Source organism: Rhodotorula paludigena, assembly GCF_050403205.1.
Source record: "Rhodotorula paludigena JCM10292 DNA, Rt_paludigena_JCM10292v1_ctg41, whole genome shotgun sequence".
NCBI classification, from domain to species: domain Eukaryota; kingdom Fungi; phylum Basidiomycota; class Microbotryomycetes; order Sporidiobolales; family Sporidiobolaceae; genus Rhodotorula; species Rhodotorula paludigena.
The window spans coordinates 157,524-173,703 of record NW_027481417.1 but is presented as its reverse complement, the minus strand read 5'-3'; the positions used below and the strand labels follow the sequence as shown (position 1 = coordinate 173,703).

Here is a 16,180-nt window from a genome sequence, read left to right as displayed (position 1 = left end):
CGCCCCCCCCCCGGGCCCCCCCCCCCCCCCCCCCCCCCCCCCGCGATCACAGCTTCCCCGGCCCTCTCTTCCTCGGTGCGCGCACACACCGGCGCCGGCAACTGCAACCCGCGCAACTCGCCCACAAAGCACTGCCAGCTGGGCGCTCAACCTCGCCCTTCAAGCCTTCCCGCCGCCATGCCTTCATCGTCCTCGCTGTCCTCGTCGCCAGCCGCGGTACCGCCCACGCGACCGAGTCCCTACTCGCGCACCGCGTCGCATCGACCGCGATCGCGCACCTCGACGCTCCCGCCTGATCCTGCGCTCACATCTATCGGCGCAATCTACATCGGCTGGGGCAAGGGTCAGAAGGACCCGGCGCCCCTGTGCGGCGCGAAGGGGAGAGGGCGGGTTCCCGGCGAGATGGCCGCGGGGTGGCTTTCGCGTGCGTCCTGCACTGCATGCGCCCCATGCAACGCAGCGCGCATGCAGCTGACGCCTTGTGCCACAACAGACGCGCCTGGGCATGCGGCTCGGTCCCGTGTGCAACCTCAACAACGGAAACCGATGGCGCAACTGCCGCTCGGGGCTCTTCCTCCTCTCCCGCCTCTCCCGCCCAGACCACAAGCAACCTACGCACCGTATCCGTCTCTGCACGACCTTGCGCCTTCGCCCGCCGCCTCGACTCCGCTTCGCTACGGCCCTTCGCCCTTTGCCCTCTCGCCTCTAGCCACCACCTCGACACCGCCGGACGTGTCGAGCCACTCTCCCGCATCACCGCCCGATCTGGCTCTCCTAGAAGAGGCGCTGCAGAAAGACCGCGCGTCATCGTTCGACGACACGACTCTCGCTCTCCCGCTCGTCGACTCGCGCCCACCGTCGCCAAAACTCGCGCCCGCCAAACCCGCCCCTTCACACCAGTCTTCCTACGTCCCTGGCTTCACGCTGTCGCTAGCGACGGTCCCCGAGTACGTCGAGGACATTCAGGTCAAGGACGAGGACGAGGGCGAGGACGACGAAGCGCTGTGGAGCGCCGGCGAGGACCCGCTGTGGAACTGCGCCGCGACGGACGTCATGAGTGAGGCGAGTTGGGCGTGGTGACGGGCGTCGTGTTTCGTATCATACGGTTTCCGTCTTGCCGCATCCGGTCCGTCTCCCCTCCATCCGTCCTCCTGGCTCTCAAGACTCACCCTCACGTACCCCGCAGTTCCTCGCTTCCGCCCTGCGTACTCGGGCCATCCTTCCGCAGACACTCCACAGACTATCCCTTCCCTCTTTAGACGTGCTGAGCCCCTTTCCGTTCATTCTCATCTGTGTTCGGCCCTTCCCGTACCATAGCACCTCCTCCTTTGCGGCCAGCTCCACCTCCCGATATACATACACGCGGACCTGGAGATCATCCTCGCGCTTTTTAATCAGCGCAGGACTTGCGAATCCAGAGACTCTCCATCCGTCTCGAATCCGCGATCGAGAAATCACGGCGCGACGGTCAGCAGTCGCTTCGATATATGGCATGCTGTGGTCTCTACGCGGCGAGGACTCTGTCCGCGTCTAGAGCGTCGTCCCCTCGAGCGCAGCCGCCAGGTCCTTGACCGGCGCTGCGGGGTTCTCGCGCGCGGCGACGTGGATGTCGTGCTTCTCCTCCTCCCCCTCCTCCTTCTTCGCGTGGTCGACGGCGGCGGAACCGTTGGCGTGCCCATTTGCCGCTGCAGGAGCGGGAGAGGCGGACGGTGCAGAGGAGGGGGTGGAGGAGGAAGGCGCGTTCGGGATACCGGCGCCGAGGATCGGGGGCGGGAGCGCGGAAGAAGATGCGGAGGATGCGGCGGCAGCAGCGGCGGAGAGCTCGGCTGCGGTCGGTTCGGGAGCGGGCGTGGGTGGAGCGGGGGAGGGGGCGACGGGGGAAGTTGCGGCGGGTGAGGGGGCATCGGGCGCAGGCGAGACAGGCGCAGGCGATGCAACGACATCGTCTGCTGGCGTGGGCGCCTCCTGCGCCTTCTCCTCTTGCGGCTGCGGCTCCTCCTTCTCGGGCTGAGACGCCCAGCGCTTGACCTGCTCCTCGCTCCTCCCCTTGCCGAGGAGCACGACCCTCCCGTCCTTCCACCTCACCGGCCCGTTGAGCGCCGTCCCGATCTCCTCGCCCTCGTGGAGCCCGAGCGCGTCCCGCGCGGGCTGGTCGAGCGCAGGCGCGGGCGCGCCAAAGGACCAGTCGAGCGTGCCGCCGTAGTCGCGCGGGATGGACGACGCGGGCATTTGCGACGAGAGGACCGAGACGAGCTCGGACGAAGAGAGGATGTGGATCTTGGCGACCGTGCCCGGGTCGAACCTGCGTGGGGAAGAGTGTCAGGGTGACGCTGTGCGGGAACGGCGACGAGGCATGGCGGGACTGACCACTTCTTGACCCAGCCCCAGACCGTCGAGAAGAAGGAAGGTGCGCCGACAAGGTAGACGCTGCATATGCAACGGTCGTGAGCGAGGGTTCAGAGGCTGAACGGGAGCGAGCCACCTACGCCCCGAGAGTCTCGGCATAGCGAGCATTGGCCAGGGTCGAAGCGCGCTGTACGAGATGAGGATGAGCTTCGTAGGCATATCTAGCGCAAGGGCGAGACAGACGCACCTGCATGTGCTCCTTGAGCGCCCAGAAGCGCATGAGCCCGACGTTCGAGACGTCGACGATGGTGGCCGAGCCGCTGACGGGCGTCTCGTTGTGCTGATGCGGGATGGAGGTGCACAGCGGGATGACAAACTGCATCATGTTTTCATACAGGGCGATCATGCGCGGCTCGAGGCGCGACGGGTCCTTGGCGTAGGCGTCCGTCTTCTGCTTGGTGAGCGCGCTGACCTTGAAGACGTATACGGGCATGCCCGAATTGTCGCGACGACCGGTCCACCTGCAACAGGACGCACTCGTCAGCGCGGAGACATGGAGTGAGGAGCGAGAGACGGACTGAGGATACAGCTGCCTGCCCAACTCGTACTCGTCGACGTCGAACGTGTCGTACAGCTCGTCGACCTTGTCTTTCCTTCGCCAGTCCTCGGCCGAGGTGAACTGCGCGTAGGCGCCCTGCAGGTCGAACTTGCGCGCACGGAGGAAGCGCACGAGGGTCACGTCCTCGTGGCTCGCCGGCTTGCCCGACGCTTCGGGCGTGTAGTAGCCGTTCTTGGCGAGCTCGTCCTTGAATTTCTGGAGTGTCTCTTCCTGTTGCGGCGTCAAGTGTCCGACATGACCCGCGAGCGAGCGAGACGAGACGGGCTCGAGGTGCTGTGAGACGTGATTGTCAGCAGATGCGAGTCCGAGTATCTGGAGTTGTAGAAGACGCACGTCTTCGGCTGCGGGCGTTTGATCAGGCATGGCGCGGTCGTTCCGACAATCGTCCAAGGTTGGGTGAGAGCGCGAGCGGCGAGAGAAGCGATGCAAGCGAGATCGAGTGGGTCTAGCAGGGAGTCGAGGCTTGTCCAGCAGGGCTTCGCGCAGTCGCACGAGCAGCAGAGCGAGCCGGAGGGGATTGCGCTGACGAAGACTAGCGATCAGCGCCTGACGGAGAATGGGCGAGTGTGCGGGTCTCTCCGGCGGGCTTCGGTCCGGGACGCACGACCTCACGAGTGTTGCACAATTTAGACTACGAGTGCTCCAGAAAGTCCTGCGGGAGAGCGGCCGAGACCGAGAGCGCCGTCTTCGTCTCCGGGAGAGCGGAGCGAGCGCACCAAACCCTCAACCTCGCCGCTTCCTCGACCCCAAGCTCCCGCTGAGCACCCCTGATCGACGCAGAGACACCTGCTGAGCGAGCTAGAGCCCCGTCGCAGCACTCACGAGCCGCCGATCTCGCACTCGCTCTGCGTCGCCGCTGTCCGACCTCGCTGCCGTCAACCGACGCACTCGCGCCTGCATCTTCGCCCCACGCGCGAGCTGGCAGCTGCCATGGCGAGCAACACGCCGTACGGACCACCGCCGCACCGCTCCTACTCGCCCGCGCCCCTCGCGACCGTCCACCTTGCGGCCTCGGGCTCGTCCCCTTCGTCGCCGTCCGCCGCCTCGCCCTCGTCGAGCAAAGGCCCAGCCTCGCCCATCGATGCGCCCGGGCTCTCGAGGCCTTCTGCCCTGTCCGTGCGCAGGGAGACGCCCAACCAGACGCGCATGCGCGCCCGCTCGCTCAACTCGGGCAAGGGAGCAGCCGCTCCCGTCGTCCTCCCGCATCTCTCGCCCACGTTCCCCGGCAGCCCCGTCCAGCCAAGCATGAGCGCTTTCCTCGACCCGCCCCGCGGCCACGGCCACACCGCGCCGCACGCGGGAGGGTCGGCGCCCTCGCCGCTCGCTCGGCAGCGCGCAGAGTACGACCGGCGGAAGGCAACCGCGAGCGACGGCTCGGACGCAGACGAGCCCTTTGCGTCGGCCGAGGGCACCGAGGAGTCGGGCTCGACCCAGTCCGACAGTCCGCCGCACACGCCGCGCGAGTACCACGACGTGCCGTCGTACTGGGTCGAGCCGCCGAGCCGTCGCGGGAGCGACGTCGAGTGGATCGAGCGCGAGAATTGGCGCACGGGTGGCGAAGCCGAGGAGGAGGCCGAGCGCCTCGCGCGCGAGCTTGCCGAGAAGGAAAAGGTGCAGGCGCGGCATCGGAGCAAGAGCCTCGAGGGGCAGACGCGCCTGAGCCTGCGGCGCGGGCGCAGCTTCACGAGCTTGCTCGTCCAGCCCGTCACGCCCAGTCCTGCCGTCGAGCGCAAAGACCCGTTCGCGCACGGCTCGGCACCGCCGCCCATTCTTGAGCAGGCGGAGCCTCCCCCCACGCCGTCGAACCATTCCGACATCGAATCGGGCGAGGAGCACCGCCCGTCTGCTTCCCTCTACTCACCCGCGACTGGCGCACCTGGAGCTGCCGCCGCGCCTCTCGCGCCCAGAACCCTCCGCGACTTTGTTCCGCAACTCGTCATCCTCCTCTCCCTCTTCGTCTCTTCCTTCGCCGTCGTCGCCGTCACCATCGCGACTCTGCCCGGCTTGTTCATCCCGCACTCGATGGCCGACCTCCCCGCACTCACCAAGACGCTCACGTCGTACCGCGCGTCGGCCTTCTCGGCCGAACTGCACCTGTTTGCCGTCCTCTCGCTCCTCTTCCTCTGGAAGCAGTGCTTCTCCATCCCTGGCTCGATCTTGACCAACATCCTGTTTGGTGCGCTGTATGGCACGACACTCGGGACGTGGTGGGCGTGTCTGTGGACCGCGGCGGGCAGCACGGGTGCATACGGCATCGCGCTCGTCATCGCTCCTCTCGTATGTCTGCTCTGGCAGCGACTCTCTTTATTATGCTGTCTCACTGACGCATCCTCGCAGGTCGAGTACTACTTCGCCAAACCTCTCGACATGACTCGCCGAGCGCTCAAGCTCCCCGTTCCAGGCAGCACGCCTCCGCCGGTCGGAGTCGCCCAGCCTGCTGTCGCTCCTCTGTCCAGCTCCGACCTGTTCTCGCACCTTCTACTTGCGCGCTTCTTCCCCCTCCTCCCCTACAGCGTTCTCAACGTGCGTTGCTTTCGGCCCCTGTAGTCGCCCACTTTTCCGCAAGACTGACGAAGCCCGTCGAACAGGTCATCTCGGGTGTCCTCCGCCTCCCGCTTGCACCCTTCTTCATCACCCTCCTCGTTGGCTCGTTCCCCTTCAACTTTGCGACCGTCTCGATCGGCAACCTCGTCGCGCTCGCCGCAGCGGACCCGTCGGTCCCGCTCGGCGACAAGATCTGGTCGCGTGAGGTCGTCCTCAAGCTCGTCGCCGTGACGCTCGTCTCGGTCCTCCCGCTCGTGTTCAAGAACCAGCTCCGCCGCCTCCTCTCTTCGTCGACGACCAGCGGCGGAATCGCGTTTGCGCTCGAGCGCGCGCGCAGCCTCGTCTCGCGCGCGCTGTTCGGCTTTGGCTCCGTGCCGAGCAGCAGCGTCGGCGCGGTCAGCTCGGCGCCGACGCACCAGGCGTCGCTGAGCGCGGGCAGTCCGCGCGCGTGGCGCCGCAAGCTGTCGCGCAGCCTCGGCGGCGCGGGCGAGTTCCTCCTCCATGCGTTCCACGCCGCGCCGAGCGGGGCGGGCGGGTACGGGTACGAGCGCGTGGACGCGCGCGGCGGAGAGGGCGCGACGGGCGTGCTGGACGAGGCCGAGATGGGCGGGATCGCCTGAGGCGGCTCGCGCTGGTCGTCTCCTTGCCTTCGCTCCCGCCCGTTGGTACGCTCGCTTGCTTCGACGTGGTCGAGTCCCGCTTCCGGCGGAGTCGCTCTGCCTCGAGTCCACCGCGTCTCGCTCCGCTCCCTCGTCCTCGCGGCACTCTCGCATTCCCCGTCACCCTTATCGCCTCCGCCTGTACATGCACTCTCCTCTCACTCTGAGCATCGTCCTCATATTTCGTCTTTCGCATGACCTGCTCCATTAGTTGGGCCTCCCTTCCCTATTTCTCCGGTTGTCCCTCCTTGTCTCTTCGCACTAGACCTTGCGCTTGCTCGCGGTACCTGTTTGTGTGTGTCTGATCGCTGCAATACCCCTGTGTAGACTCGCACTCCGGAAAGAGCGAGCGAGGACGAGCCGCGAGATGCTTCCCCGCGTGATCGCGTGCGTCGCCGTCGCCATCGCCGTCGCAACTTCTCCGCTTTTCACCACGATGGCGGCGTTCCAGCAGCGCCGGCGAGAGCAGCGCCCGGCGCTCGCAGCGTCTATCGGGAGTGCCTCGGACGAGTGGATCGCGCCGAGCGCCCTCGCAGCGTCCGACGAGCCCCTGCTCCTGTTCCCGCCCCCCGCACCGCTCGCGCAATCAGCAGACTCGAGCGCGGGCTGGGCGGTGGTTCCGCCGGCAAGGGCAACGCGCACCGTCTCGTACGACTCGAGCGCGCCGTCCCAGTCGACGACCGACTCGCCCGCATCGCTCCGCGAGGCGAGCCTCCTGCCCGCGCACGCTGGCGACGGCGTCTTTCTCGAGAGCGATGCTGCAGCGTCGCTCGTCCAGTCTGACGCGCTCCTCCCGTCCGTCTACGCCGACCCGCACTCGCTCTCCGAGGGAGACTACGACGACGACGGCGCGCTCCTCTCGGGGCCCGACTTGTCGATTCGCTCGCGCCGTCCGATCCTCGCGCGCAGGGACTCGCTTGCCTCGTCGTCGGCCGCGAGCACCTTCTCGTCCGGCCTGTCGTCGTTCGACGGCGAGAGCAGCTGGGCACTGACCGAGGCGGCCCTCTCGACGCTGCCCACCACGAGCGCAGCGTCGAGGTACCGTGCCGGTCAGCGCAGCAGCAGCCTCGCGCGCATCCGCACGCTCGACGAAGAGGCAGAGGATGCCGACGCAGAGAGCGCCGGGCTCACCTCCGGCTCAGAGGCCGAGAACGACCCCCCCGCCACCTCGAACGCTCGTTCAGCGCAGACCGCCGCTCGTCATGCGCGGCAAGAAGACGACGACTGGGCTCTCTCCCCTCTCGCGCTCAGCGCTGGCATCCTACCGCCCACGCGACGCCGTCGCCAGCCTCCGCCACCGGCTTCCTCTGCACTCGGCCGCTCTCTCGCTGCCGCCGCCGCGCTACACCATTCGCCTCTCTCGCCCGCCGTCGCATCGACGGCCCTCCGATCCCTCTCTCCCGTCAGCAGCACGCGCTCGCGCGCATCGGCACGCTCGTCGGGCTACAAGCGCCGGCACCGCTTTGCCGGCGCAGGGCGGACGGGCGACGACCCGGCTGTGGCCGCGAGTCAGCGGCGCAGCAGCGCAGGCGTGCAGCAGCATCCGCACCACTTTGCGGGAGAGTATGCGCAGAGGATCATGCGCGAGGAGGAGGAGCGTGCGAGGAGGATGCGCGAGATGCTGGAACAGAGGAGGGAGGAGGACAAGCTGAGGGAGGCGCAGGACAAGATTCTCTTCGGTGCGTTCGCCTGTCTCGCTGCTTGATAGGCGATGCTGACGTTACTCGAACGTCGACAGGTTCCGCTGTTCGAGCATACATGTCGATCGAGCCATCCACGCTCGCGCTCCTGGCTTCCGCGCCCACCCCCACTGCGTCGGCCTACCCGACGCCGACGCCCTCCCGCTCCGCCTCGCCTACCCGTCAGCACGGCACATCCGCTTTCGCACTGCAGGCCTCGCGCGAGCTGCGCCTTTCCAGCTTTGGCGCCACGAACGTCGACGACACTGGCGACCTGAGCGATGCCGCGACCGAGACCGAGGCGGACCAACCTCTTGCAAACTGGACCCAGTACAGCAGCACAGTACCGCCCGCCGCCTCGCTCCGTCCCTCTCGTCGCACGGCTCGCTCGCGCCCGACTGAGCCCGCGACGGTACAGCCCGCGCGCTCGCACTCGGCGTCGGATCTTCCCAGCTTCTTGCTCCAGCCGCTGTCGGCCTCGGCAGCCTCCGCGGGAACAGCTTCTTTCGCGGCGATGGGCGGTGCACCTTCGGGCGGGTTGGGCCTTGTCGTCCCCGCGCGCCGGCCCGGCGCAGCGAGCAGCGCACTCATGAGGCGCAGCTCGTCCTTCGATGTGCGGATGCACGACGCTACCTCGTTCGAGTCGAGCGCCGTGTCTTCGCCAGACCTGGCACGCGAGCGGGAGCAGCAGCAGGCCAAGTTCGACTTTGCGCGCCTGTCGCACGAGGAGCGGATCCTCCTCGGTCCCCCCGCGGCGGCCTCGTCTCGCGCGGCCGGCGCGAGCGGCGCCGCAGAGTCGGCGTGGGGCGGCGAGCTCGACTCGTTCGAGCTCGCGCTCAGCTACTGGAAGCGGCTGCTGCGGAGGCTCAAGGCGGGCGCGGGGCTCATAGGCGGGGAGGGCGAGGAAGGGGCAGTGCAGGTTGTTGGTGTGTACTGAGGAGACGTGTGCGTGTTGTTGTACCGCCGCCGGAGTTGGACGATGTTGCTTGTCTCCCCCCTCTCGTCTCTCGCGTCTCCTTCCCCTCTTCCGTTCTCATCCCTTGTTCTTTTCACTTGTGCTTCTGTTGACTGCCGTGGGACTCCATGTAACGCGAGGGAACGCTGGACGACTCTTCTTACCGGTCTGGACGGGCCTTGACGATAAGGAAGGTGAACGCTTCGGCAGGTCTCTTTCTGATGCTTGCTGCATCCTCCCAACGCGCGGTCGCTGGCGAAACATTGTGGCAGCAATCCGTAACGCAAACATGCGGTCCCGAGTCCCGCAGTTCGCTGCAGCGCCGTATACTACCGACCGCCGACCTGCTCGCCCTCGAGCCTTCGCCGCAAAGCGGGCGGAATGTCCTTTGGCAGCGCGTCAATGATCTGCGCACAGGAGCACAAGGTGAGTCGAGCTCAAGCGGCAGCAGAAAGATGGTGAATGCACCTTCCTAGCCACCTCCTCGCCGCCGCTCGCCCACGCCGCCTCGATGACTGGCAGCACCGTCTTCGCGACCAGTTCGCGCTGCACGAGCTCGTCAAACGACGCGCCCGCCCCGACCTCGAGCGTGCCTCCGCCCTCATCGGCGCCCAGCTCGACGGGGACGGCGGGGACGCGGAGGGCGCGCAAGAAGCGGCGCCAGCGCGCGCACGTGCGCACGAGCTTGAGCTGCCGGTGCAGGAAGGACTGGCGCGCGAGGAAGGTCGTCGGGTCGTACGCGAGCGAGGGGAGCGAGAGCGCGGCGAGGTGCGGGAGGATGAGGGACTGGGACGACGCGATGGCGAGTCGGAGGCGGTGCAGGAAGGCGTGCATGAGAGACTGCGAGGCGCATAGGTGAGCGACAACATATTGCGTGAGGAGGGAATTGCAGAGCGCACCTCGAATTTGGGGCTGCTCGGCTCGACGCAGTAGCTGATCTCGTCGACGACCCGAACAGCAGCGACCGTCTGCCGACTGCTGAGCAGGTCGTACGCCGCCCTCGCGAGCTTTTCGAGGCGCGGGATGCACACGGACGTGACGAGCGCGTTGACGACCTCGGTCGACTCGTCGGGCTTGTCCTCGTCCTCATCGTCGTCTGTTGCGCCCGCGTGAGGGCGGTGGCCGTACGAAGAGAGGTTCTGGTGCCATTGGTAGGCTGCCAGATCATGCGCAGACCGCGGGATCTCGGCGATCTGCACGAGGGACAGTTCAGAGTGAGCGGCGCCGAGCCCAGCTCGTACGGCAGCGAGACATCGGGACGCACCTCGAACGGGTTCCAGCTCGCCATCTCGACGCGGGCCCAAAACTCCCACACCTGCACCAAGCTCAGCCCGGCAAACGTCATCTCGTACTCTTCTGCAAACCGCTCGCGCCACTGCTCGAACCGCGCGCGGATCCCCAAGTTTGGATCGCGAAAGTCGGCCGCCTTGACGTCGGCAAAGAGCGCCGCGAGCTGCGCCTCGAGCGACGCCAGCGCGGCCGAGAGGTCCGACACGTGCCCCGCGGCGAGCGTCGCGTCCGTGTCGTACCCGGCCGAGTTGACGAGGTCGGGGTAGGCAGACGACGCGGGCTGCGCGCGCTCGACGCGCCGCCGCTCGCGCTCGGCGCGGCGGGTCGTGCGCATGACCGAGCGCGGCTCGAGGTCTTCGGGCGGCTCGGCGACTGCAAGAGGCAGGTCTTCGTCGGCTGTGGCCGGCGCATCGGAGGGTGGGAGTGGGCGGAAAGTGGAGGGCAGTGCTGCGCCGGTAAAGAGGGCGACGTCGTCCGAGTCGTCGGCGAAGCGTCGCGCGGCAATGATGCTGTAGCGCTCTCGCTGGATCGCGAGGTACTCGTCCTCGATCTTCTCGAGTTGCGGGAACTGCAGGTGCCGACTCGTCAGCATGCGCTCGCTGGCTGATCAGTTGGCGGGGAGCGGCGCACTTTTTCGTCAAGGAATGCGCCCCAGTCTTCGACCTGCTCCTTGAACTCCTCGAACCACCGACTCTTGCACTCGACCTTGTCGACCTCGGCGCGGAGCTCGTGCTCCTGTTTGTCGAGCTCGGCGCGCTCCTGCTCAAAGTGCGCGAGCGACGACGAGTCGAGCGTGTGCGACGAGCCGAGCGTCGAGAGTGCAGCGGAGAGGCGCGCCGTGACGGCCGCAAGAGAAGGGAGTGTCGAGGATTGCGGGACTGTGCGAACAAGTGTGAGCAGAGGGTACAGCCCGGGGGGGAAAAATGACTGCTGACGCACTCGGAGCAGGCCTGTACGGCCCCTTTTGCTTCGCGCCCGCCTGCGCTCCTTCGCGCTCGCGCCTGCGCTGCTCGCCGCCCCGGCGGATCTGCGCCTCCTCCCAGTCGCGCATCTCGGCGTCGTCGTCGTGCACGTCCATCTCGACGTCGTCGATGAGGTCGGTCATCTCGGCGCGCAGCTGGCGCGCGGCGGCGGCGTTGGCGCGCTTGCCGAGCGGGAGGCGCGAGAGAGAGTCGGTGTAGGCGGCAAGGTCTGGCGCGGCTCGCATACGTCAGCGATTCCTCGGCACTCGATCACGGAGAGAGGTGTGAGACGCACCCTCGTCGCCGTCGCCAAGCTCGTCCTCCTCGCGCACCAACCGGCTGTCGCCGCCCTTGTTGGCGAACCCGACCTCGAGCGAGATGAAGCCATCTTCTCCGCGCGCAGGGGCGTTTACACCCGCCTTGCGCATCTCCTCGCGCCGTGCCTTCGCGCGAGAGATGGCGTCGATGGTCGGGATCGAATCGGCGGCATCTGTTACGGCGGATACGTTCATCGTGTCAGCTACGACGAAACGCGCAGAGAGCTGACGAGCGCGCCACCGCTCAGACGCACCGCCCATGCGCTCTGAACCAAACTTGCTTCGCGTCAAGTCGTCGAATCCGTCTCCTGCACTCGCCTCTGCCGCTGCCGCACCACTTCTCGGCGTGTTGAGCTGCCCGCGCTTGAGCTCGTCGAGGTATTCCTTCGAGTATATTGAGCGGGCAGGACTCGGTTCTGCGGGAGTCGCGGGAGAAGCGAGTGCGGGTGCGGCGGCGGCGGCGGAAGAGGAGGAGGAAGCGGGCAACGAGGGGCGGAGGAGGCGGCGGGGGGTCGACGAGGGCGTCGAGCGCTTGACGACGAACGACGAGTCCGAGTCTTCGTTGTCCTGTGTGCTGTCCCCCGTCAACTGGAGCTGTACTTCGGGGGAACTGGGGCAACTCACGTCGTCGTCGCCTCCGAAGCTGATGCGGCTGCGGGCCTTTACAGCTTCTCGGTCCTTGACGCGCCCTGCGGGGGTCTTCTTGCCCCTGCTTCTGAAGACTGCGACGTTGCCGTCGGCCTCATCGCTGGCAGGTGCCGCGGGCACAGAGTCATCTTGCGCGAGCGAGAGGGACGAGGAGGACGGGCGCAGCGAGGTCGACGAGGGGCGGGCCTTTGAGCGCTTCTTGATGGCAAAGGCAGGCGCAGCGTCGTCGCCGTCCATCGCACGCGCTCGCAGCGGCTGGATGCAGTCGAGGAGGAGAGCGAGAGGGGTCCTCATCTGTAGTCCGGGGTAATCCCGATTACACCTCGAGTTGTATTCACCCCGGCTCGCACAGCTTGCAAGCGGATGAGCGCAGCGCCGTTCGCTCTGCCTGGCTACGTCTGGGACGGCGCACGCTTCTACAAGGCCCCCGCCTCGCCCGCCAGACACACCCCCGCTTCCGCTCTCCGCACCGCCTCGTCGGCTGCAGCACCGCACGACAGGCCAGAGTCGGCTGGGAAGAAGCGCAAACGCGCACGCAAGGCCGCGCAAAAGGGCAAGGGGAAACTCGCAGATTCACACCCGCGCGCCGACCTCGCCAACCTCGGACTCGGACACTGGCACTCGCCCGCACGCCGCGACCAGCTTCACCAGTACGTCCTATAGCTCCGAATGCATCCTAGAGTGCAGCTGACGAGCTTGCACCCCGCAGTGAGCTGCGACGAGCGAGTCTCGAGCGCCTGTCGTCGGTCCGCACCCTCTATCCCGACTGCATCCCCGTAGACGACACCATCCTGCACCTCTCGTTCGACGACACGGCCCCCGCAACTCTGCGAGCAGGCACCTCGAGCGGCACCATCGCGTGCGGCGCCGTCCCCTCCTCTGCCCCTCGAGACCATCCGCTTCCGCTTCCGCGTCGCTCACTCTTTCTGTCGGCGCTCGCAGCACGGGAACCCTCTCGCGCCCGCCAGACGAACTCGCATGGTACCCCAACGACGAAGAAGGCTGGCGCACGAGCTGGTACTGCTCGAGCAAGGTCACCTCGGTAAAGACGTGCGGGAACCGCTTCGTGTTCGTCTCGCCCGCTCCTCCGCCTCTGTCCCGCCCAGTCTCGCTGACCTGGTCCTTTCGCTAGCGCGACATCGCTCGGTCCGCCTGCACAAGCGATAGTCGGCACCACATCCGACAGCATCTCGCTTGCGTGCGCTCGCCGTTCACCCGAATCCGCTCGCTCCCTCCAGGAGGCTGACTTTTCAACCCTCCATCGTCCGGGCAGTTCTGTCACGCTCTCGCCGCGGAAGACCTCGCTGTGGACGTCTGCCATCTCTCCCTCTCTCCTCGCGCTCGGTGCGTCTCCTTCGACCTCCTCCCCACTCGATGCACACAAACTCCGCAAGCTGACCCCAACCCGCGCCTGGCCACCACAGGCTGCGACCGCAAGGTGCTCCTCTCGTCCGACCCGACACGCGCACAGATGGACGCGTACGTCACGGGCGGGAACCGAGGCGACGGGACCGTGTTTGCACTCGACCTCGATCGGGTGCGCTCCCCTCTCTCGCCCGTTTTCTTCTTCCGTCTGTGCAGGCCCGCTGTTGTTGTAGAGCGTGCTGATTGCGGTCTCGGGGCCGTGCGCAGGACACAGTTTTCGCCGGGACGAGGAAGGGGACGATCCATGTCTTTGACCGCAGGGCGTCACGAGCGAGGAGTGAAGGTCCGGACGGGTCGAGCGGGAGCAAGCGGGACGAGCGGAGCACGCGAGACGAGGTGCGTCGCGACTGGACGTGCTTGTGCGAGGTTGCGGTCCGAAAGGTGAGACTGCCTCGCTGATGCGCCCGGTATCGTGTACAGACCCAGCTGCACTTGTCGAGCCCGGTCACGCACGTGCGGCACATCAAGGACCAACCGCACCAGCTACTTGCAGCAGGAATGGACGGGTGCGCCGCCTCCTTTCTAGTTCCTCGGACGAGAGCGGAACTGACTGTCAAGATCGATGCACGCAGCTTTCTCGGCGTGTTTGATCTACGCTTCCTTCCCACCCCGAGCGCGCCAGCTCGTCACCTATCCGAGACGCGCTCGAGACCGGTCGTCGAGCTGAAGGGCCACGTCAACAGCTTCACGGTCGACCTTGGGCTCGACGTCTGGCGGGACGAGTGGGTTGTGGCAGGTGCGCGAGCTTCCGCTGCGGTTCCGTTGCACTCTCCTCTCCATGAGTGAACTGCTGACGATATGCATTTTGTGTCTTCTCTGCGCACAGCCGGCCAGGACAAGCGCATCCGCCTCTGGTCCCTCCGCACCGGGCGTCTCGTTCGTCCCTCGTCTCCCGCCTCGCCCTCCTCCTGGAGCAGCACCTTCACAAGCACCGCGCTCCCCGCCGCGCTCGCGTACTCGGTTCCTGTGCCGCCCGCCGCCAACCCGACCCACCCGCTCGAGCGCACCTCGCCCGCCCCCATCCACGCACTCGCCTTCTCCCCGCTCGACCCGCTCCGGCTGCGCGAGCCGCGCTACGCGAGCGCGCTGGCGGCGGGTGCAGCGCAGCGTGGCGAGGGGGTCGGAGTGGACGAGGGCGCGAGGCGCGCAAGGTGGGGCGTGCCGAGCTTGTGGGTCGCAGAGGGGGCCGGCGTAGAGTGCTTTGCGGTGGTGTGAATGCTCGAAAGGGGGCGAGAGAGGCGTACAGGAAGGGACGGTGGTGCGGACGTAGATGGCCGAGATGGGCCAGATGCACATCTGGCTGGAGCAGCGCTCTCGCTCTCTTCTTCTCCTGCGGTACTCCGCGGTTGTGCTGTCTTGTGAGAGCTGCATTCGATTGGCCGTGTTGGCTCGCAAGCGAGTGAGGCATGCGCAGTGGCACGGTCCCGTCGAGGTCAGGTGCGTCCCGACGAGGGCGATCCCGCACTTGGAGCTCTCTGCTCGACAGCCGACTGTTCTTCTCGCTCTTTTCCCTCGCTGACCTTTGCACACGACACTGCCATGCTCGCTTCGATCCTCCCCAGCGGTGTGCGTCTTCTTCTGTCCCTTCCCCGCCTGCTCGAAGCACGCTCATCTCCTCTCGCCCTCTTCGCCCGCACACAGCCCCCGCGCATCCGCCCCACTCGCACCGCCGACGGCTCGCTCTCGTACTTTGACGGCGGCCTCACCGTCCAGCACGAGTACGACGCGCAGACAGGCGCCTACGCGTGCCGCCAGCGCTTCAGCGCGTCGAGCGAGCACACGAACCAGGGGCGCAAGAGCGCCGCGACGCCGCCCATGCATGTGCACCTGTACGAGAAGGAGACGCTCGAGGTCGTGCGTCCGTTCCGCTCCCTCGCGAACGAGCGAGACGGGCTGACGACGCGTTGCAGATTGACGGTACGATGGTCTGCGTGATTGACGGGCACGAGGCGACAGCGCACAAGGGCGACAAGATTGTCATTGAGCCCGGCGTCAAGCACACGTTCTGGAGGAGCGAGAAGGACAGCGAGGACCTCGTCATGAGCGCGTCGCCGTCGTGCGGAGGGCACGGACCCGGGTTCTGCGAGAGCTTGTGCGTCGTTCGGCTCTTCAGCTGTCGCTTACGACTGCGCATAAAGGACTGACGAGGAAAGTGCGACTGGACGATTAGCGCCCGCAATTTCTGTGCGTTCCGCTTCCTCAGGGCTCCCGCTTCCCGCCGGCTTACTCCGTCATACCCACAGATGGCTATCTCTCGTCCTGTGTCGCCGCGAAGAGCTCGCCGTGCCCGTTCCAGCTCTTCCAGTTCCTCGACTCGGCCGGCGTGACGCTCGCCCTCCCGCTTGGTCTCGGCCGCCTTTGCAACGTCGTCCTCGGTATGTCAACCGCGCACTCGACACTTTGTGCTTGCGGCATCGGCCTTTGCTGACCCCTGGTTTCGGCACAGGTCGCTGGGTCGGCCGCTACGTCTTCGGGTTCAGCACGTCGTACCCTGAGTTCGAGACGGACAAGGGCGAGTGACTGGTCGTGCAGCTTTTCGCGATTTGATGCCTGTGTTTGGCTTTTCTGTAGCTTGCAGTGCGCATGATGAGTAACGTCGCTTTGCGTCGAGACCTCGATCCCGCGAGAGGGCGAAGGGCGGACGCGGCAGGGGTGCTCACCAGCTTCCTAATTTCGGACCAAGCATGCGACGGGCTGTGTGCGCTAGCTACATGTTCCAACAAGCTCCGTCCTACT

General features: G+C 66.8%; 7 protein-coding genes across 7 annotated transcripts; 5 read left to right on the top strand and 2 right to left on the bottom strand.

Annotated features, from left to right (window-relative positions):
- Positions 1 to 177: 177 nt before the first annotated feature.
- Positions 178 to 1,080, top strand: JCM10292_000443 (uncharacterized protein; the record flags this gene model as incomplete). Its single annotated transcript, XM_076650852.1, has 2 exons — positions 178 to 424; positions 494 to 1,080. The coding sequence occupies 2 exons, from the start codon at positions 178 to 180 to the stop codon at positions 1,078 to 1,080; spliced, it is 834 nt and encodes a 277-aa protein (XP_076503659.1).
- Positions 1,081 to 1,530: 450 nt separating this feature from the next.
- JCM10292_000442 (SEC14 family lipid-binding protein) lies at positions 1,531 to 3,328 on the bottom strand (the record flags this gene model as incomplete). Its single annotated transcript, XM_076650851.1, has 6 exons — positions 1,531 to 2,302; positions 2,368 to 2,427; positions 2,487 to 2,533; positions 2,594 to 2,867; positions 2,925 to 3,238; positions 3,299 to 3,328. The coding sequence occupies 6 exons, from the start codon at positions 3,326 to 3,328 to the stop codon at positions 1,531 to 1,533; spliced, it is 1,497 nt and encodes a 498-aa protein (XP_076503658.1).
- A 567-nt stretch (positions 3,329 to 3,895) lies between these two features.
- On the top strand, positions 3,896 to 6,129 carry JCM10292_000441 (TVP38/TMEM64 family protein; the record flags this gene model as incomplete). The annotated part of the gene is made up of 3 exons (XM_076650850.1): positions 3,896 to 5,242; positions 5,303 to 5,488; positions 5,554 to 6,129. 3 exons carry the CDS (start codon positions 3,896 to 3,898, stop codon positions 6,127 to 6,129), a joined length of 2,109 nt encoding a protein of 702 aa, XP_076503657.1.
- A 406-nt stretch (positions 6,130 to 6,535) lies between these two features.
- Positions 6,536 to 8,784, top strand: JCM10292_000440 (uncharacterized protein; the record flags this gene model as incomplete). Its single annotated transcript, XM_076650849.1, has 2 exons — positions 6,536 to 7,847; positions 7,907 to 8,784. The coding sequence occupies 2 exons, from the start codon at positions 6,536 to 6,538 to the stop codon at positions 8,782 to 8,784; spliced, it is 2,190 nt and encodes a 729-aa protein (XP_076503656.1).
- Positions 8,785 to 9,131: 347 nt separating this feature from the next.
- Positions 9,132 to 12,256, bottom strand: JCM10292_000439 (uncharacterized protein; the record flags this gene model as incomplete). Its single annotated transcript, XM_076650848.1, has 9 exons — positions 9,132 to 9,209; positions 9,271 to 9,642; positions 9,702 to 9,995; positions 10,067 to 10,660; positions 10,723 to 10,970; positions 11,032 to 11,283; positions 11,350 to 11,574; positions 11,626 to 11,938; positions 11,996 to 12,256. The coding sequence occupies 9 exons, from the start codon at positions 12,254 to 12,256 to the stop codon at positions 9,132 to 9,134; spliced, it is 2,637 nt and encodes an 878-aa protein (XP_076503655.1).
- A 126-nt stretch (positions 12,257 to 12,382) lies between these two features.
- Positions 12,383 to 14,659, top strand: JCM10292_000438 (uncharacterized protein; the record flags this gene model as incomplete). The annotated part of the gene is made up of 9 exons (XM_076650847.1): positions 12,383 to 12,669; positions 12,729 to 12,878; positions 12,962 to 13,087; positions 13,152 to 13,217; positions 13,293 to 13,363; positions 13,444 to 13,556; positions 13,865 to 13,950; positions 14,017 to 14,180; positions 14,271 to 14,659. The coding sequence occupies 9 exons, from the start codon at positions 12,383 to 12,385 to the stop codon at positions 14,657 to 14,659; spliced, it is 1,452 nt and encodes a 483-aa protein (XP_076503654.1).
- A 324-nt stretch (positions 14,660 to 14,983) lies between these two features.
- Positions 14,984 to 15,964, top strand: JCM10292_000437 (cupin domain-containing protein; the record flags this gene model as incomplete). Its single annotated transcript, XM_076650846.1, has 6 exons — positions 14,984 to 15,010; positions 15,086 to 15,298; positions 15,355 to 15,536; positions 15,615 to 15,628; positions 15,688 to 15,819; positions 15,891 to 15,964. The coding sequence occupies 6 exons, from the start codon at positions 14,984 to 14,986 to the stop codon at positions 15,962 to 15,964; spliced, it is 642 nt and encodes a 213-aa protein (XP_076503653.1).
- Between the last annotated feature and the right edge of the window lie 216 nt (positions 15,965 to 16,180).